The 21,498-nt window shown below is 49.6% G+C and overlaps 1 protein-coding gene across 1 annotated transcript in view; it reads left to right on the forward strand.

Moving 5' to 3' along the window:
- Positions 1-21,498, forward strand: part of TOP3A (DNA topoisomerase III alpha) — an 87,754-nt gene that overhangs the window by 38,463 nt on the left and 27,793 nt on the right. The window contains exons 15-18 of the mRNA XM_063934946.1: positions 6,268-6,397; positions 18,684-18,797; positions 19,916-20,081; positions 20,167-20,310. Coding sequence (XP_063791016.1) covers positions 6,268-6,397; positions 18,684-18,797; positions 19,916-20,081; positions 20,167-20,310 — 554 coding nt within the window. The remainder of the gene's footprint in view (positions 1-6,267; positions 6,398-18,683; positions 18,798-19,915; positions 20,082-20,166; positions 20,311-21,498) is intronic.

Consider the following 21,498-nt stretch of genomic DNA (forward strand, 5'->3'; position numbering starts at 1 on the left):
GAACTGCGGGTAGTGTTCAATGCATTGAAACTAGCCCTGCTTTGGATACAGAACAAGCCTGTTCAAGTACAGTCAGACAACACCACCATGGTGGCGTACATAAATCATCAAGGCGGCACTCGAAGCCACATGGCAATGAGGGAAGTGTCAAGGATACTTCAGTGGCAGTGTTCATTCCGGGAATCCTCACCTGGGAAGCGGACGTCCTCAGTTTTCAGGACGTACACACCAGAGAGTGGAGCCTTCATCCAGAAGTATTTCAACTCCTAGTGGACAAGTGGGGCCTAACAGATGTAGACCTGATGGCATCTCGACACAATCACAAGGTTCCGGTCTTCGGAGCAAGAACAAGGGATGCTCAAGCAGCGTTTGTGGACGCACTGGCTATTCCATGGAACTTTCGGCTGCCGTATGTGTTCCCTCCGGTGTCACTCCTGCCCAGGGTAATAAGGAAGTTCAAGCAAGAAAGAGGAATCCTACTTCTGCTCGCTCCAGCGTGGCCCAGACGGCATTGGTTCTCAGACCTACAGGGTCTCTCTAGAGCGTCCTCTTCTACTTCCACAACGCCCAGACCTTCTAGTTCAGGGCCCCTGTGTCGACCAGGATTTGGCCCGACTGGCTTTGATGGCGTGGCTCTTGAAGCTTCCGTCCTAAGGGCCAAAGGTTTTTCTGAGGCGGTCATTCAAACTATGTTGAAGGCCCGTAAACCGGCTTCTGCGCTGATTTATTATATAGAGCGAGAGGTTCCCCCTTCTTTGCAGGAAGGGGAAGAGGAAGGGGAAAGAAGCCCACAGCGGCTCCAGGTTCCCAGGAGCAGAAGTCTACCCCTACTTCTGCCAAATCTTCAACATGACGCTGGAACTCCCTTGCGGGAGGCCGCTCGGGTGGGGGCACGTCTCAAACTGTTCAGCCAAGGTTGGATTCTGTCTGGCTTGGATCCCTGGGTATTGCAAATAGTATCCCAGGGATACAAGCTGGAGTTTCAAGACGTTCCCCCATGCTGATTTTTCATATCAGCCTTGCCAGTTTCTCTTCAAGAAAGAGAAGCAGTAACAGTGGCAATCCAAAAATTATGTCAGGATCAGGTCGTAGTCCTGGTACCTTTGTCACAACAAGGGGAGGGGTTTTATTCAAGCCTCTTTGTAGTTCCGAAGCCGGGCGGCTCGGTCAGACCGATCCTGAACCTAAAAAGTTTGAACCTCTACTTGAAGCGGTTCAAGTTCAAGATGGAATCACTCCGGGCAGTGATTTCCAGTCTAGAGGAGGGGGATTACATGGTGTCGGTAGACATCAAGGATGCTTACCTGCATGTTCCCATTTATCCTCCTCACCAGGCTTATCTGAGATTTGCGGTTCAGGATTGCCATTACCAGTTTCAGACGTTACCTTTCGGTCTCTCCACGGCGCCGAGGGTATTCACCAAGGCGATGGCGGAGATGATGATACTCCTTCGTCAAAAGGGAGTCAATATAATTCCTTATCTGGACGATCTCCTGATAAAGGCGAGATCCAGGGAGCAGTTGTTAAAAAACATCACGCTCACCCTCTCGATACTCCAACAACACGGTTGGATCATAAATTATCCAAAGTCACAATTGGAACCGACAACAAGATTGTCTTTTCTCGGGATGATTCTGGACACGGAAGTTCAGAGAGTATTTCTCCCGGTGGAAAAGGCTCTGGAAATCCAGAAAATGGTAAAACAGTTCTTTTAACCATCCAGTGTGTCGATCCATCAGTGCATTCGGTTGTTGGGGAAGATGGTGGCGGCCTACGAGGCCATACAGTTTGGCAGGTTCCATGCCAGAGTATTCCATTGGGACCTGTTGGACAAGTGGTTGGGATCCCACCTTCACATGCACCGATAAATTGTCCTGTCGTCAAGAGCCAGGATTTCACTCCTGTGGTGGCTACACAGTCCGCACCTACTAGAGGGACGCAGATTCGGGATTCAGGACTGGGTCCTGGTAACCACGGATGCAAGTCTCCGAGGCTGGGGAGCTGTCACTCAGGGGGAAAGCTTGAAAGGAAAATGGTCAAGTCAGGAAGCCTGCCTTCACATAAACGTGCTGGAATTGAGAGCCATTTACAACGGCCTTCGACAAGCGGTACATCTTCTTCAAGATCATCCCGTGCAGATCCAGTCGGACAATGTAACAACAGTTGCTTACATAAACAGGCAGGGCGGAACGAAAAGCAGAGCAGCAATGGCAGAGGCGACAAAGATCCTTCTCTGGGCAGAAAGGCATGCAAAAGCTCTGTCAGCAATTTTCATTCCAGGAGTGGACAACTGGGAAGCAGACTTCCTCAGCAGACATGATCTCCATCCAGGAGAGTGGGGCCTCCACCAAGAAGTCTTCGCAGAGGTGACAAGTCTTTGGGGAGTTCCTCAAGTAGACATGATGGCATCTCGTCTCAACAAGAAGCTTCAGAAATATTGTTCCAGGTCGAGAGACCCTCAAGCAATAGCAGTGGATGCTCTAGTAACCCAGTGGGTATTCCGGTCAGTGTATGTCTTCCCTCCACTTCCACTGATCCCAAAAGTTCTCAGGATCATAAGAAGAACAAGGGTTCGAGCAATCTTCATTGCCCCAGACTGGCCAAGGAGGGCTTGGCCCGGATCTTCAGGAGTTGCTCATAGAAGATCCTCGGCCTCTTCCTCTTCGTGAGGACCTGCTGCAGCAGGGGCCGTGCGTGTATCAGGACTTACCGCTGCTGCGTTTGACGGCATGGCTGTTGAGCGCCGGATCCTAGCCCGTAAGGGTATTCCGAAAGAAGTAATTCCCACCCTTATTCAGGCCAGGAAAGGAGTAACGTCTAAACATTACCACCGTATTTGGAGAAAATATGTGTCTTGGTGTGAATCCAAGAAGGCTCCTACGGAAGAGTTTCACTTGGGACGTTTTCTCCATTTTCTGCAGGCTGGTGTGGAGGCGGGCCTCAGATTGGGGTCAATCAAGGTCCAGATTTCGGCCTTGTCAGTGTTTTTCCAAAAACAATTGGCCTCTCTTCCAGAGGTTCAGACCTTCGTGAAAGGCGTTCTGCACATTCAGCCTCCATTTGTGCCTCCGGTGGCACCATGGGACCTTAATGTGGTGTTGCAGTTCCTTCAATCGGATTGGTTTGAGCCTCTACGAGAGATAGAGTTGAAGTTTCTCACTTGGAAGGTGGTGATGCTTTTGGCATTGGCATCCGCACGGCGGGTGTCTGAATTAGGGGCCTTGTCTCACAAGAGCCCTTACCTGATCTTCCATGAAGATAGGGCAGAGTTGCGAACTCGCAAACATTTTCTTCCAAAGGTGGTTTCTTCTTTCCACATTAACCAACCTATTGTGGTGCCAGTGGTTACTGACACGTTCACTGAGTCAAAGTCTCTAGATGTGGTTAGAGCTTTGAAAATGTATGTCGCTAGAACAGCTCGAATTCGGAAAACAGAGTTTTTGTTTGTCCTGAATGCTCCCAATAAGATTGGGTGTCCTGCTTCCAAGCAGACTATTGCGCGTTGGATCAGAGATACGATTCAGCAAGCTCATACTACGGCAGGATTGCCGTTGCCGAAGTCGGTGAAGGCCCATTCCACTACGAAGGTGGGCTCATCCTGGGCGGCTGCCCGGGGGGGTCTCGGCATTACAGCTTTGCCGAGGAGCTACTTGGTCGGGGTCAAACACGTTTGCAAAATTCTATAAGTTTGATACCTTGGCCGATGAAGACCTCAAGTTCGGTCAATCGGTGCTGCAGGGCCATCCGCACTCTCCCGCCTGTACTGGAGCTTTGGTTTAAACCCCATGGTCAATAAGTGGACCCCAGCATCCTCTAGGACGTATGAGAAAACAGGATTTTAATACCTACCGGTAAATCCTTTTCACCTAGTCCATAGAGGATGCTGGGCACCCGTCCCAGTGCGTACTTTACCTGCAGTTTAGTTATACACAAGTTGTGTTATGTTAGTTTTAGCTTGTTGCTGCATTTGATTCATGCTTGTTGGCGTGTGTAATGTTAATTGCCGTTTGTGCGGCATGGTTGACGTGTGAGCTGGTAGGTATCTCACCATTAGTATTAAAGTAAATCCTTTCCTCTAAATGTCCGTCTCCCTGGGCACAGTTCCTATAACTGAGGTCTGGAGGAGGGGCCTAGAGGGAGGAGCCAGTTCACACCCATTGAAAAGTCTTAAGAGTGCCCATGGCTCCTGCGGAACCGTCTATACCCCATGGTCAATAAGTGGACTCCAGCATCCTCTACGGACTAGGAGAAAAGGATTTACCGGTAGGTATTAAAATCCTGTTTTTTGCTGGCTATTGCCTCTGCTAGACGGGTTTCAGATTTGGGTGCCTTATCCTGTCGTTCACCTTACCTGATTTTTCACCGTGACCGGGTGGTTCTTAGGACCTGCCCTGGTTATCTGCCTAAGGTGGTGTCTTCTATCCACCTTAACCAAGAAATTGTGGTTCCGGCATTTACATCTCCTGGTTTGTCATCCAAAGAGAAGTCTTTGGATGAGGTACGGGCTCTCTGTATTTATGTGAAAAGAACGGAGTCAGTTCGGAAATCTGACTCTCTGTTTGTTCTTTTTGGTTTTCACAAAGGTGGCTGACCTGCTAATAAGCAGACCTTGACCAGATGGATTAGAATGGGGATTGCACATGCTTATGTACAGACTGTCCTTCCGGCTCCTGATACCATTAAAGCCCATTCTACTCGGTCTGTTGGACCTTCTCGGGCGGCCCGCCGTGGTGCGACCCTTGAACAGTTGTGCAAGGCGGCTACGTGGTCCTCAGTGAACACGTCCATAAGGTTCTATGCCTTCGATACTTCCCAGGATGCTTCCTTTGGACGCCAGGTTCTTGTGCCCGCTACAGTGCGTCCCCTCCCATGAGGAACTGCTTTAGGACATCCCCAATGTTATTCCCTGTGTAATACAGTGTACCCCGCTGCATAAAAGGAGATTTATGGTAAGAACTTACCCTTTTTAAATCTCTTTCTGCGAGGTACACTGGGTTCCACAGGGCGCCCACCCTGACGCACTTAGCTTCTTTGGGTTTGTATGGCATTAGCCGCTGGTACCTTCTCCTGTCGTGAGAATGTGGTTCTGTGTGGCTACTAACTGTTGTCGTCTCTTTTCTACCTGCTGCTGCATTGGACTGGTTAACAAAACTGAGCTCCTGTGCACGGAGGCGGGGTTATAGAGCAGGCGGCGCTATGCATCTTAGGAACAGTCAAAGCTTTTAGCCTGTTGGTGCCTCGGATCAAGATTCTACTCTACACCCGATGTTATTCCCTGTGGAATCCAGTGTACCTCGCAGAAAGAGATTTAACAAGGGTAAGTTCTTACCATAAATCTCCTTGTTCTTTTTCATCCACTAGGGGACACTGGAGAGACATTATACTGGGGTATAGGCGGTGGCTACAGGGAGCTGGGCAATTTAAGAATTTAAAAGTGTGAAGGCTGATTTATTAACAACAGGAGTCCTTTTTCAACGTTAGGTTTTAAAAGAATATGAAGAAAATTTTTTGATCTTCTTGCAGATCTGTAGCCTGTGACCCAGCTGGGTTGGGTACGGGATACCAGCGTTTAGGGTGCAGGTGGTCACAAGACCAACAGTGGCATCCCGACACTCATTATCCTAACCCTCCTTTGCCGCAGCCTAACCCTAACTCTTCCCGGCATACTTACGTTCAGGTTGTTGACTGTCGAGATTCTCACGGGTGTCAGGATTCCGGCGCCGGTCTTCTGGCTGCTGGTATTCCAAGCGTCAGGATGCCCACTACATTCTACCCAGCTGTGGTACGGGCTCTTATTTCTGATAAAAGGTTCCTGCATTGCACATTTATAATGTCAGAATGATAAATGAGGGCCCAGATTATCACGTCTTGGAGAGTGATAAATTGAACGTGATAAAGTACCAACCAACCAGCTCCTAACTGCCATGTTACAGACTGGGTTTGAAACATGACAGGAGCTGATTGGTTGGTACTTTATCACAGTGCAATGTATTACTCTCTGGCTTGATAAATCTGGGCCTAGGTCTCTATATATAATCACAGTAAATTTGTTGGTGGATGATTTAAATTTATGTAAAGACAAAGTAACTTCAGCAAAGAATACAAATCGAACATTCAGGGATTAAAAAAAAAGCACAAAAAGCGATTGAATAATTACAGTAATGAACTCTCTTGTTCGTCCATAGTACAGTTTTAGATGGTTGATTTCTATTTGTCATGGACACATTAGCACATTGTTTGATGCACACATATATTTTATTAATGTAGATCATCCCGGTGTATGAGATGGGCGCCAGATTCCAGCCCACCACGGTGGAGATGGTGGATGGAGAGACCACTGCCCCACAGCTCCTTACAGAGGCAGATCTTATCGCTCTGATGGACAAGCATGGGATCGGTAAGTCTGCATCTGCCGGATCAGCCATTTGTTGTGTGGGACCTGCTATAACCGTCTCCCTGATGGTGTAGAACACTTTTTAGAGCAGTAGTATTCAACGTGCTGCTGTGGAACGACTCCTCCCAGCATGCCCAACCACAGGTGTGCTATTACAGCATGCTAAGACTGAGGCAGGGCATTTTGGGGTGTGTAGTTCCACAGCAGCTGGAGTAACCGATGTTAAATACCACAAGCTGAGAACAAGGAAATGTTATTTCTCTGACGTCCTAGTGGATGCTGGGAACTCCGTAAGGACCATGGGGAATAGCGGGCTCCGAAGGAGGCTGGGCACTCTAGAAAGAATTATGACTACCTGGTGTGCACTGGCTCCTCCCACTATGAACCTCCTCCAAGCCTCAGTTAGATTTTGTGCCCGGCCGAGGTTAGATGCACACTAGGGGCTCTCCTGAGCCTTTAGAGAGAAAGTATAGAAATTAGGTTTTTTATTTTCAGTGAGACCTGCTGGCAACAGGATCACTGCAGCGAGGGACTAAGGGGAGAAGAAGCGAACCTACCTGCTTGCAGCCAGCTTGGGCTTCTTAGGCTACTGGACACCATTAGCTCCAGAGGGATCGACCGCAGGCCCAGTCCTTGGTGTTCGGTCCCGGAGCCGCGCCGCCGTCCCCCTTACAGAGCCAGAAGCAAGAAGAGGTCCGGAAAAGCGGCGGCAGAAGACATCAGTCTTCACCAAGGTAGCGCACAGCACTGCAGCTGTGCGCCATTGCTCCTCACACACACTTCACACTCCGGTCACTGAGGGTGCAGGGCGCTGGGGGGGCGCCCTGAGAAGCAATAAATACACCTCGGCTGGCAAAAATACCACAATATATAGCCCCAGAGGCTATATATGTGGTAAATACCCCTGCCAGAATCCAGGAAAAAGCGGGAGAATAGGCCGCGGAAAAGGGGCGGAGCTATCTCCCTCAGCACACTGGCGCCATTTCTCCCTCACAGCTCCGCTGGAAGGAAGCTCCCTGGCTCTCCCCTGCAGTCTACACTACAGAAAAGGGTATAAAAGAGAGGGGGGGCACTAAATGTAGGCGCATTATACAGTTATATAGAAAAAGCAGCTATAGGGGACATAACTCAGTTAGTCCCTGCATTATATAGCGCTCTGGTGTGTGCTGGCATACTCTCACTCTGTCCCTCCAAAGGGCTTTTCTCTAACGTCCTAGTGGATGCTGGGGACTCCGAAAGGACCATGGGGAATAGCAGCTCCGCAGGAGACTGGGCACAAAGTAAAAGCTTTAGGACTAGCTGGTGTGCACTGGCTCCTCCCCCTATGACCCTCCTCCAAGCCTCAGTTAAGATTTTGTGCCCGAACGAGAAGGGTGCAATCTAGGTGGCTCTCCTAAGCTGCTTAGAGTAAAAGTTTAAATAGGTTTTTTATTTTCAGTGAGACCTGCTGGCAACAGGCTCACTGCATCGAGGGTCTTAGGGGAGAGAAACGAACTCACCTGCGTGCAGAGTGGATTGGGTTTCTTAGGCTACTGGACATTAGCTCCAGAGGGACGATCACAGGCCCAGCCATGGATGGGTCCCGGAGCCGCGCCGCCGGCCCCCTTACAGATGCTGAAGCAAGAAGAGGTCCATAAATCGGCGGCAGAAGACTTTCCTGTCTTCATAAGGTAGCGCACAGCACTGCAGCTGTGCGCCATTGCTCTCAGTACACTTCACACTCCGGTCACTGAGGGTGCAGGACGCTGGGGGGGGGCGTCCTGGGAAGCAATGAATTTACCTTAGTTGGCGAAAAATACATCACATATAGCTCCTGGGCTATATGGATGTATTTAACCCCTGCCAGTTTTCCAGAAAAAAGCGGGAGAAGAGCCCGCCGTGAAGGGGGCGGGGCCTATCTCCTCAGCACACAGCGCCATTTTTCCCACACAGCTCCGCTGGTAGGAAGGCTCCCAGAATCTCCCCTGCATCCTGCAACTACAGAAACAGGGTAAAAAAGAGAGGGGGGCACTTATTTGGCAAAATAACAGATATAAGCAGCTATAAGGGATAGACACTTATTGTAAGGTTGTCCCTATACATATATAGCGCTCTGGTGTGTGCTGGCAAACTCTCCCTCTGTCTCCCCAAAGGGCTAAGTGGGTCCTGTCCTCTATCAGAGCATTCCCTGTGTGTGTGCTGGGTGTCGGTACGTGTGTGTCGACATGTATGAGGAGGAAAATGATGTGGAGGCGGAGCAATTGCCTATAATGGTGATGTCACCCCCTAGGGAGTCGACACCTGAATGGATGGCCGTAATTAAGGAATTACGTGACAGTGTCGGCACGTTACAGAAAACTGTTGACGACATGAGACAGCCGGCAGCTCAGTTAGTGCCTGTCCAGGCGTCTCAAACACCGTCAGGGGCTATTAAACGCCCATTACCTCAGTGGGTCGACACGGACCCAGACACAAACACTGACTCCAGTGTCGACGGTGAAGAAACAAACGTATTTTCCTGTAGGGCCACACGTTACATGATCACGGCAATGAAGGAGGTTTTGCACATCTCTGATACTGCAAGTACCACAAAAAGGGGTATTATGTGGGGTGTGAAAAAACTACCCGTAGTTTTTCCTGAATCAGATGAATTGAATGAAGTGTGTGATGAAGCGTGGGTTACCCCCGACAGAAAACTGCTAATTTCTAAAAAATTATTGGCACTATATCCCTTCCCACCAGAGGTTAGGGCTCGTTGGGAAACACCCCCTAGGGTGGATAAGGCGCTCACATGCTTATCAAAACAAGTGGCGTTACCGTCTCCAGAAACGGCCGCCCTTAAGGAGCCAGCAGATAGGAGGCTGGAAAATATCCTTAAAAGTATATACACACATACTGGTGTTATACTGCGACCAGCAATCGCCTCAGCCTGGATGTGCAGTGCTGGGGTGGCTTGGTCGGATTCCCTGACTGAAAATATTGATACCCTGGACAGGGACAATATATTATTGACTATAGAGCATTTAAAGGATGCATTCCTATATATGCGAGATGCACAGAGAGACATTTGCACTCTGGCATCAAGAGTAAATGCGATGTCCATTTCTGCCAGAAGAGGATTATGGACGCGACAGTGGTCAGGGGATGCGGATTCCAAACGGCATATGGAAGTATTGCCGTATAAAGGGGAGGAGTTATTTGGGGGCGGTCTATCGGACCTGGTGGCCACGGCAACGGCTGGGAAATCCACCTTTTTACCCCAAGTCACCTCGCAGCAGAAAAAGATACCGCCTTTTCAGGCTCAGTCCTTTCGTCCCCATAAGGGCAAGCGGGCAAAAGGCCACTCATATCTGCCCCGGGGCAGAGGAAGGGGAAAAAGACTACAACAGACAGCTTCTTCCCACGACCAGAAGCCCTCCCCCGCTTCTGCCAAGTCCTCAGCATGACGCTGGGGCCTTACAAGCGGACTCAGGCACGGTGGGGGCCCGTCTCAAGAATTTCAGCGCGCAGTGGGCTCACTCGCAAGTGGACCCCTGGATCCTGCAGGTAGTATCTCAGGGGTACAAATTGGAATTCGAGACGTCTCCCCCTCGCCGGTTCTTGAAGTCTGCTTTACCAACGTCTCCCCCCGACAGGGAGGCGGTATTGGAAGCCATTCACAAGCTGTATTCCCAGCAAGTGATAATCAAGGTACCCCTCCTACAACAGGGAAAGGGGTATTACTCCACGCTGTTTGTGGTACCGAAGCCGGACGGCTCGGTGAGACCCATTTTAAATCTGAAAACCTTGAACACTTACATAAAAAGGTTCAAGTTCAAGATGGAGTCACTCAGAGCTGTGATAGCGAACCTGGAAGAAGGGGACTACATGGTGTCTCTGGACATCAAGGATGCTTACCTCCATGTCCCAATTTGCCCTTCTCACCAAGGGTACCTCGGGTTTGTGGTACAGAACTGTCACTATCAGTTTCAGACGCTGCCGTTTGGATTGTCCACGGCACCCCGGGTCTTTACCAAGGTAATGGCCGAAATGATGATTCTTCTTCGAAGAAAAGGCGTCTTAATTATCCCTTACTTGGACGATCTCCTGATAAGGGCACGGTCCAGAGAACAGTTAGAGGTCGGAGTAGCACTATCGCAAATAGTACTAAGACAGCACGGATGGATTCTAAATATTCCAAAATCGCAGCTGATTCCGACGACACGTCTGCTGTTCCTAGGGATGATTCTGGACACAGTACAGAAAAAGGTGTTTCTCCCGGAAGAGAAAGCCAGGGAGTTATCCGACCTAGTCAGGAAACTCCTAAGACCAGGCCAGGTGTCAGTGCATCAGTGCACAAGGGTCCTGGGAAAGATGGTGGCTTCTTACGAAGCGATTCCATTCGGCAGATTCCACGCAAGAACTTTTCAGTTGGATCTGCTAGACAAATGGTCCGGATCGCATCTTCAAATGCATCAGCGGATAACCCTATCTCCAAGGACAAGGGTGTCTCTCCTGTGGTGGTTACAGAGTGCTCATCTCCTAGAGGGCCGCAGATTCGGCATTCAGGATTGGGTCCTGGTGACCACGGATGCCAGCCTGAGAGGCTGGGGAGCAGTCACACAGGGAAAAAATTTCCAGGGCTTGTGGTCAAGCATGGAAACGTCACTTCACATAAATATCATGGAACTAAGGGCCATTTACAATGCCCTAAGTCAGGCAAGGCCTCTGCTTCAGGGTCAGCCAGTATTGATCCAGTCGGACAACATCACGGCAGTCGCCCACGTAAACAGACAGGGCGGCACAAGAAGCAGGAGGGCAATGACGGAAGTGGCAAGGATTCTTCGCTGGGCGGAAAATCATGTGATAGCACTGTCAGCAGTGTTCATTCCGGGAGTGGACAACTGGGAAGCAGACTTCCTCAGCAGACACGATCTTCACCCGGGGGAGTGGGGACTTCACCCGGAAGTCTTCCACATGATTGTAAACCGTTGGGAAAAACCAAAGGTGGACATGATGGCGTCTCGCCTCAACAAAAAACTGGACAGATATTGTTCCAGGTCAAGGGACCCTCAGCAATAGCTGTGGACGCTCTGGTAACACCGTGGGTGTACCGGTCAGTGTATGTGTTCCCTCCTCTTCCTCTCATACCAAAAGTACTGAGAATCATAAGAAGGAGAGGAGTAAAGACTATACTCGTGGCTCCGGATTGGCCAAGAAGGACTTGGTACCCGGAAATTCAAGAGATGCTCACGGAAGACCCGTGGCCTCTACCTCTAAGACAGGACCTGCTCCAGCAGGGACCATGTCTGTTCCAAGACTTACCGCGGCTGCGTTTGACGGCATGGCGGTTGAACGCCGGATCCTGAAGGAAAAAGGCATTCCGGATGAAGTCATCCCTACCCTGATCAAAGCCAGGAAGGATGTAACCGTACAACATTATCACCGTATTTGGCGTAAATATGTTGCGTGGTGCGAGGCCAGGAAGGCCCCTACGGAGGAATTTCAACTGGGTCGATTCCTGCATTTCCTGCAAACAGGACTGTCTATGGGCCTCAAATTAGGGTCCATTAAGGTTCAAATTTCGGCCCTGTCGATATTCTTCCAAAAAGAACTAGCTTCTGTACCTGAAGTTCAGACGTTTGTCAAGGGAGTACTGCATATACAGCCTCCTTTTGTGCCTCCAGTGGCACCTTGGGATCTCAATGTAGTGTTGGGATTCCTAAAATCACATTGGTTTGAACCACTCACCACTGTGGACTTGAAGTATCTCACTTGGAAAGTGGTAATGCTGTTAGCCCTGGCTTCAGCCAGGCGTGTATCAGAATTGGCGGCTTTATCCTATAAAAGCCCTTACCTAATTTTTCATACGGACAGGGCAGAATTGAGGACTCGTCCTCAATTTCTCCCTAAGGTGGTTTCAGCATTTCACTTAAACCAACCTATCGTGGTGCCTGCGGCTACTAGGGACTTGGAGGATTCCAAGTTGCTGGACGTAGTCAGGGCCCTGAAAATATATGTTTCCAGGACGGCTGGAGTCAGAAAATCTGACTCGCTGTTTATCCTGTATGCACCCAACAAGCTGGGTGCTCCTGCTTCTAAGCAGACGATTGCTCGTTGGATTTGTAGTACAATTCAGCTTGCACATTCTGTGGCAGGCCTGCCACAGCCAAAATCTATAAAAGCCCATTCCACACGGAAGGTGGGCTCATCTTGGGCGGCTGCCCGAGGGGTCTCGGCTTTACAACTTTGCCGAGCAGCTACTTGGTCAGGGGCAAACACGTTTGCTAAATTCTACAAATTTGATACCCTGGCTGAGGAGGACCTGGAGTTCTCTCATTCGGTGCTGCAGAGTCATCCGCACTCTCCCGCCCGTTTGGGAGCTTTGGTATAATCCCCATGGTCCTTTCGGAGTCCCCAGCATCCACTAGGACGTTAGAGAAAATAAGAATTTACTTACCGATAATTCTATTTCTCATAGTCCGTAGTGGATGCTGGGCGCCCATCCCAAGTGCGGATTGTCTGCATTACTTGTACATAGTTATTGTTACAAAAATCGGGTTATTGTTGTTGTGAGCCATCTTTTCAGAGGCTCCTTCTGTTATCATGCTGTTGACTGGGTTCAGATCACAAGTTGTACGGTGTGATTGGTGTGGCTGGTAATGAGTCTTACCCGGGATTCAAAATCCTTCCTTATTGTGTACGCTCGTCCGGGCACAGTATCCTAACTGAGGCTTGGAGGAGGGTCATAGGGGGAGGAGCCAGTGCACACCAGCTAGTCCTAAAGCTTTTACTTTGTGCCCAGTCTCCTGCGGAGCCGCTATTCCCCATGGTCCTTTCGGAGTCCCCAGCATCCACTACGGACTATGAGAAATAGAATTATCGGTAAGTAAATTCTTATTTTGTGGGTCCTGTCCTCTGTTAGAGCATTCCCTGTGTGTGTGCGGTGTGTCGGTACGGCTGTGTCGACATGTTTGATGAGGATAATGAGGTGGAGACGGAGCAGATGCCTTTAGGAGGGATGTCACCCCCTGCGGGGCAGACACCTGAGTGGATGTGCTTATGGAAAGAAATGAGTGCACGTATAGACTCTTTACATAAGAAATTTGACGACATGCCAAATGTGGGACAGCCGACTTCTCAGCTTGTGCCTGTCCAGGCGTCTCAAAGGTCATCAGGGGCTCTGAAACGCCCGCTACATCAGACCGCAGACGCAGATGTCGACACTGATACTGACACCAGTGTCGATGACGATGAGTCTAACCCATGGGTCTTCAACCTGTGGCCCTCCAGCTGCTGTGAAACTACACATCCCAGCATGCCCTGCCACAGTTTTGCTATTAATGTATGCTAAAACTGAGGCAGGGCATGCTGGTATGTGTAGTTCCACAGCAGCTGGAGGGCCACAGGTTGAAGACCCATGGTCTAACCTGATGCCCACTAAGGCCATTCACTGCATGATTGAGGCAATGAAAGAGGTGTTACACATTTCTGATATAAATACAGGTACCACTAAAAAGGGTATTATGTTTGGGGAGAAAAAACTACCCGTAGTTTTTCCCCCATCAGATGAATTAAATGAAGTGTGTGAAGAAGCGTGGGCTTTCCCTGATAAAAAATTGGTAATTCCTAAGAAGGTACTAATGGCGTTCCCTTTCCCGCCAGAGGATAGGTCACGTTGGGAAACACCCCCTAGGGTGGATAAAGCGCTCACACGTTTGTCTAAAAAGGTGGCACTACCGTCTCCGGATACGGCCGCCCTCAAGGAACCTGCTGATAGAAAGCAGGAGGCGATCCTGAAGTCTGTATATACACACTCAGGCATTATACTTAGGCCAGCTATTGCGTCAGCATGGATGTGCAGTGCTGCCGCTGCGTGGTCAGATAAACTGTCAGAATATTGACACACTAGACAGAGACACGATCCTGTTAACCATAGACCATATCAAAGACTCAGTCTTATATATGAGAGATGCACAGAGGGAAATCTGCCGGCTGGCATCAAAAGTAAGTGCATTGTCCATTTCTGCTAGGAGAGGCTTATGGACTCGCCAGTGGACAGGAGATGCAGATTCTAAAAGGCACATGGAAGTTTTGCCTTATAAGGGTGAGGAATTATTTGGGGATGGTCTCTCGGACCTAGTTTCCACAGCAACGTCTGGGAAGTCAGCATTTTTACCCCATGTCCCCTCACAGCCTAAGAAGGCGCCGTTTTATCAGGTTCAGTCCTTTCGGACCCAGAAAAACAAGCGTGGAAAAGGCGGGTCTTTTCTGTCCAGAGGTAGGGGAAAAAGGCTGCAACAAACAGCAGGTTCCCAGGAGCAAAAGTCCTCCCCCGCTTCTTCTTCCAAGTCCGCCGCATGACGGTGGGGCTCCACAGGCGGAGCCAGGTACGGTGGGGGGCCGCCTCAAGAATTTCAGCGATCAGTGGGCTCACTCACAGGTGGATCCCTGGATCCTTCAAATAGTATCTCAAAAGTACAAACTGGAATTCGAGGCGTCTCCACCCCACCGGTTCCTAAAATCTGCCTTGCCGATTGCTCCCTCGGACAGGGAGGCGGTGCTAGCGGCAATTCACAAGCTGTATTCCCAGCAGGTGATAATCAAGGTACCCCTACTTCAACAAGGCCGGGGTTACTATTCCACACTATTTGTGGTGCCGAAACCGGACGGTTCGGTGAGACCCATTCTAAATTTGAAATCCTTGAAAACATACATAAAAAAATTCAAGTTCAAGATGGAATCGCTCAGGGCGGTTATTGCAAGCCTGGAGGAGGGGGATTACATGGTATCCCTGGACATCAAGGATGCTTACTTGCATGTCCCCATTTACCATCCTCACCAGGAGTACCTCAGATTTGTGGTACAGGATTGCCATTACCAATTCCAGACGCTGCCGTTTGGACTGTCCACGGCACCGAGGGTATTTACCAAGGTTATGGCGGAAATGATGATACTCCTTCGAAAAAAGGGAGTTTTAATTATCCCATACTTGGACGATCTCCTAATAAAGGCGAGGTCCAAGGAACAGTTGTTGGTGGGAGTAGCACTATCTCAGGAAGTGCTGCACCAGCACGGCTGGATTCTGAATATCCCAAAGTCACAGCTGGTTCCGACGACACGTCTACTGTTCCTGGGTATGATTCTGGATACAGTCCAGAAAAAAGTATTTCTCCCGGAGGAGAAATCCAGGGAGTTGTCATCTCTAGTCAGAGACCTCCTGAAACCAAAACCGGTATCGGTGCATCACTGCACGAGGGTTCTGGGAAAGATGGTAGCTTCTTACGAAGCAATTCCCTTCGGCAGGTTCCATGCCAGAATCTTTCAGTGGGACCTGTTGGACAAATGGTCCGGATCGCATCTTCAGATGCATCGCTTAATAACCCTGTCTCCAAGAACCAGGGTGTCTCTACTGTGGTGGCTGCAGAGTGCCCATCTTCTAGAGGGCCGCAGGTTCGGCATACAGGACTGGGTCCTGGTGACCACGGATGCCAGCCTTCGAGGCTGGGGGGCAGTCACACGGGGAAGAAACTTCCAAGGACTATGGTCGAGTCAGGAGACTTCCCTTCACATAAATATTCTGGAACTAAGGGCCATTTACAATGCCCTAAGTCAAGCAAAATCCCTGCTCCTACACCAGCCGGTGCTGATCCAGTCAGACAACATCACGGCAGTCGCCCATGTAAATCGACAGGGCGGCACAAGAAGCAGGATGGCAATGGTAGAAGCCACAAGAATTCTCCGATGGGCGGAGAATCATGTACTAGCACTGTCAGCAGTGTTCATTCCGGGAGTGGACAACTGGGAAGCAGACTTCCTCAGCAGACACGACCTCCACCCGGGAGAGTGGGGACTTCATCCAGAAGTCTTCCAGATGCTGGTAAACCGTTGGGAAAAACCACAGGTGGACATGATGGCGTCCCGCCTCAACAAAAAGTTAAAAAGATATTGCGCCAGGTCAAGGGACCCTCAGGCGATAGCTGTGGACGCTCTAGTGACACCGTGGGTGTACCAGTCGGTTTATGTGTTCCCTCCTCTGCCTCTCATACCGAAGGTATTGAGAATAATAAGAAAGCGAGGAGTAAACACAATTCTCGTGGTTCCGGATTGGCCAAGACGAGCGTGGTACCCGGAACTTCAAGAGATGATCTCAGAGGACCCGTGGCCTCTGCCGCTCAGACAAGACCTGCTTCAGCAGGGGCCCTGTCTGTTCCAAGACTTACCGCGGCTGCGTTTGACGGCATGGCGGTTGAACGCCGGATCCTGAAGGAAAAAGGTATTCCGGAAGAAGTCATTCCTACGCTTATTAAAGTCAGGAAAGATGTTACGGCAAATCATTATCACCGCATATGGCGGAAATATGTTGCATGGTGCGAGGCCGAAAAGGCCCCAACAGAGGAATTTCAACTAGGTCGATTTCTGCATTTCCTGCAAGCAGGAGTGAATATGGGCCTAAAACTAGGCTCCATTAAAGTACAGATCTCGGCTCTGTCGATTTTCTTTCAAAAAGAACTAGCTTCAGTACCTGAAGTTCAGACGTTTGTGAAAGGAGTGCTGCATATTCAGCCCCCGTTTGTGCCTCATATGGCACCTTGGGATCTCAACGTGGTGTTGAGTTTCTTAAAATCACATTGGTTTGAGCCACTAAAAACCGTGGATCTGAAATATCTCACGTGGAAAGTGGTCATGTTATTGGCCTTGGCTTCAGCCAGGCGAGTGTCAGAATTGGCGGCTTTATCATGTAAAAGCCCTTATCTGATTTTCCATATGGATAGGGCAGAATTGAGGACTCGTCCCCAGTTTCTCCCTAAGGTGGTGTCAGCGTTTCACCTGAACCAGCCTATTGTGGTGCCTGCGGCTACTAGGGATTTGGAGGACTCCAAGTTGCTAGACGTTGTCAGGGCCTTGAAAATATATGTTTCCAGGACGGCTGGAGTCAGAAAATCTGACTCGCTGTTTATCCTGTATGCACCCAACAAGCTGGGTGCTCCTGCTTCTAAGCAGACGATTGCTCGTTGGATTTGTAGTACAATTCAGCTTGCACATTCTGTGGCAAGCCTGCCACAGCCAAAATCTGTAAATGCCCATTCCACAAGGAAGGTGGGCTCATCTTGGGCGGCTGCCCGAGGGGTCTCGGCTTTACAACTTTGCCGAGCTGCTACTTGGTCAGGGGCAAACACGTTTGCAAAATTTTACAAATTTGATACCCTGGCTGAGGAGGACCTGGAGTTCTCTCATTCGGTGCTGCAGAGTCACCCGCACTCTCCCGCCCGTTTGGGAGCTTTGGTATAATCCCCATGGTCCTTACGGAGTTCCCAGCATCCACTAGGACGTCAGAGAAAATAAGAATTTACTCACCGGTAATTCTATTTCTCGTAGTCCGTAGTGGATGCTGGGCGCCCATCCCAAGTGCGGATTGTCTGCAATACTTGTAAATAGTTATTGTTAACTAAAGGGTTATTGTTGACCCATCTGTTGAGAGGCTCTGTTGTTTTCATGCTGTAAAACTGGATATAGTATCACGAGTTGTACGGTGTGATGGGTGTGGCTGGTATGAGTCTTACCCGGGATTCAAAATCCTTCTTTATTATGTCAGCTCGTCCGGGCACAGTGTCCTAACTGAGGCTTGGAGGAGGGTCATAGTGGGAGGAGCCAGTGCACACCAGGTAGTCATAATTCTTTCTAGAGTGCCCAGCCTCCTTCGGAGCCCGCTATTCCCCATGGTCCTTACGGAGTTCCCAGCATCCACTACGGACTACGAGAAATAGAATTACCGGTGAGTAAATTCTTATTTTTCTGCAGCAGGGTACATAGGTTTCCACAGGGAAACATCGGGGGTGTAAAGTTAATTTGTTAATAAAAAAAAATAAAACGTTCCTGAAGGTGCCCATACATGCTGTGATTCCTTACCACCAATTAGGCTGCTTTGCACCTGATTGGTTGCAAATGGGTTGTAGTCCCCAAAATACCATTCATTTAATCAAGGAAAAGAAAATCCGGTTGGCATCTGAATTTGTATTCACTCATCGACTGCGCTAATTGTGCCCTGTCTCTTCATGGCTATTTGTGACTGTTAAGGTCACTGGGGCAATGTTTTGGCACCTTTTAAGAATTTGTAGAGAATCCTCTTCCTCGCATCTTCGGTAGACGACGACCTAATAAACGCCCTTTGTCATCATTCCCCAGGGGCTTCTTGTGGAATGTACAAGGCCCCAAGCTATCAAACAGCATAGACAGTAATTTATTCCTGTGGAATTCAAAATAAGTATTGTCTCCATAACGTTATTGTGGTGCTGCATATCTGGTACACTCGTGTGTTTTTCTCGTGCAGGGACTGACGCAACCCACGCTGAGCACATTGAGACTATTAAGTCACGTATGTACGTGGGTCTCACACCTGAGCAAAGGTTCCTGCCTGGAGAGCTTGGGATGGGGCTGGTGGAAGGTGAGGAACCCATCTGAGCTTAGAGCTGTTTGCATATCCTTTGGTTGTCCAAAAACACCTGCATCATGAGTTTTCATGTCTGCGAGGCCTGCGTTAAGGGCGCATGTTGGGGGCTGGACTCCATGGGGGTAATTCTGACCCGCTCGCTGCAGTTTATCGCAGCGCAGCGATTGGGTCGGAACTGCGCGTGCAGCAGTGCGCCAGCGCATGCCAGATGGCCGAAGGCCGTCTTTGCCTAGCGATCGCCTCTGCCTGATTGACAGGCAGAGGCGGTCGCTGGGCGGGAGGGGGCTTGGACGGCAAAGTTAAGCCGCCATTTAGGGGGGCGCAGTCCGGCCAACGCAGGCGTGGCCGGACCGTTGGGGGGGTGGGCCGCGGCGGCTGCGTGACGTCACACGCAGCCGCTGCAACCCGGGCAGCAAAGAGGTTCTCCCGGCCAGCCGCAGGAGCTGCGCTGGCCGGGAGTTACTCCTCAAATGCAAAAGCATCGCCGCTGTGCGATGCTTTTGCATTTCTGCGGGGGGGGGGGGGCGGCACTGACATGTGGGGCGGACTAGCCCTGTGCTGGGCATCCCCCCGTATGTCTGAGTACCTGATCATAGCTGTGCTAAATTTAGCACAGCTACGATCAACTCGGAATGACCCCCCATGTGCGATAGAATTGAACCAGTGTTTTCCTAAACAATTTTCTTCTACCATCCAATCTAGGGGACACTGGTAGACTCTGATTTAGTGGGGATGGCAATCTAGGGGACACTGGTAGACTCTGGTTTAGTGGGGATGGCAATCTAGGGAACACTGGTAGACTCTAGTTTAGTGGGGATGGCAAGGAGCAAGCACTAGTTATGAAACCCCCTCTAATCCCTACTACCTGATAAGATCTCAGACACCAGTCGTTCCTTTTCTCTTCCTTATTACTTGCTCCTCTCGCATCTTCCTCTTTTTCCACATCCATTCATCTCCTCCCTTTGGCAATTGCCAACTTTTGTCTTTCTGCGGATGCCATCATTCCATGCAGAGATACATAAACTTGAGTGCACACGACATCACAAAAGAGCATTTGCACTGCGGATTTCCACGGTCATCCGTGATCCTCAATGTATTTGCCGTTTCTCTAGGTTACGATTCCATGGGCTTCGAGATGTCCAAGCCCGACCTACGAGCAGAGCTGGAGGCTGACTTGAAGCTGATCTGCGAAGGCAAGAAGGACAAGTTCACCGTCCTAAGGCAGCAGGTGCAGAAATACAAGCAGGTCTTCATAGAAGCTGTAGCCAAAGCCACCAAGTAAGTGGTGCTATGCTCCTCTTTATCTCTAATTCAGAAAATAGTTTTATATCTCGCTACGACCACGATTTTCTTCCCTTAACAGGCTGGATGAGGCTTTGTCCCAGTATTTTGGACAGGCCGTGCAAAATGTGGAACAGCACGAGATCTATGCAGAAACACCTCTGCCCATACGCAAGTGTCCGCAGTGCAGTAGGGATATGGTTCTGAAGAGCAAGAGAGACGGAGGGTGAGTGAAGCCTTCAGGAGTGTTAACGTTCGTAATTATACTCCGAGACAGAGCTCAGCAAAGTAAAATGTTTGTGAATGCCTCAGCTAGATTGATATGATTTCAGCCATTGTATTTACTTGCTTTTTATTATGTATTATGCTGTAGGCCATGTTGTGTCTAATCCATGCTGCAATAAAACCTGCATTTGTTTAAAATGTGCGTCTTATGCACATAATTAAAGCACACAGTAGCGACAAGACTGCTTTGCTAGCGTGCCTTAACCACCTTGGTGTCCGAAATCTGTGCATCTGTGTGTGACTGTTGCAAAGTGACAAATAGTTTAAAAACTAACACTGCTTAAAAGTATTAAAATTTCAAAGATAAATAACATCAAAAAAGAAAACTTGAAACTTCATCCAATTCGGCGGTTAGGTGGTTCCACGTAATTGAAAAGACACTCACATCAAAATTCTATCTCGCTTTCCCGTAAAGGTATCTTTAAACCAGTGGAAACCAGATGATCGCTCATGTTCTGTCCCGAATGCACTAAAAGGTTTCTTTCTAATTCCCCAAACGCTGCAGACACGTTTCAGGGATTCCCTCCCCTTTGTCAAGAAGTGATCATTTCAGGGATTCCCTCCCCTTTGTCAAGAAGTGATCACTTCTTGACAAAGGGGAGGGAATCCCTGAAACGCGTTGAAGTTATTGCTGTGACGGACCACCCACCGACTGCAGGACGTTTGTTGCAGCATTCATGTGTACTATGGCCCTCATTCCGAGTTGATCGCTCGCTGCCGATTTTCACAGCGCAGCGATCAGGTAAAAAAAATGGCTAAACTGCGCATGCGTATGGGCCGCAGTACGCACGCGCGAAGTACTTTCACACAAAACTATGCAGTTTTACACAAGGTCGAGCAACGCTTTTCTGTCGCTCTGTTGATCGGTGAGTGATTGACAGGAAGTGGGTGTTTCTGGGTGGTAACTGGCCGTTTTCAGGGAGTGTGCTAAAAAATGCAGGCGTGCCAGGTAAAAACGCAGGCGTACCTGGGAAAACGGGGAAGTGGCTTACCGAACGCAGGGCGTGTTTGTGAGGTCAAACCAGGAACTAAACGGACTGAGGTGATCGCAAGCTAGGAGTAAGTCTGGAGCTACTCAGAAACTGCAGGAAAAATTTTACGAGCAGTTCTGCTAACCTTTCGTTCGCAC

Source organism: Pseudophryne corroboree, chromosome 7 (assembly GCF_028390025.1).
Source record: "Pseudophryne corroboree isolate aPseCor3 chromosome 7, aPseCor3.hap2, whole genome shotgun sequence".
Taxonomy (NCBI): domain Eukaryota; kingdom Metazoa; phylum Chordata; class Amphibia; order Anura; family Myobatrachidae; genus Pseudophryne; species Pseudophryne corroboree.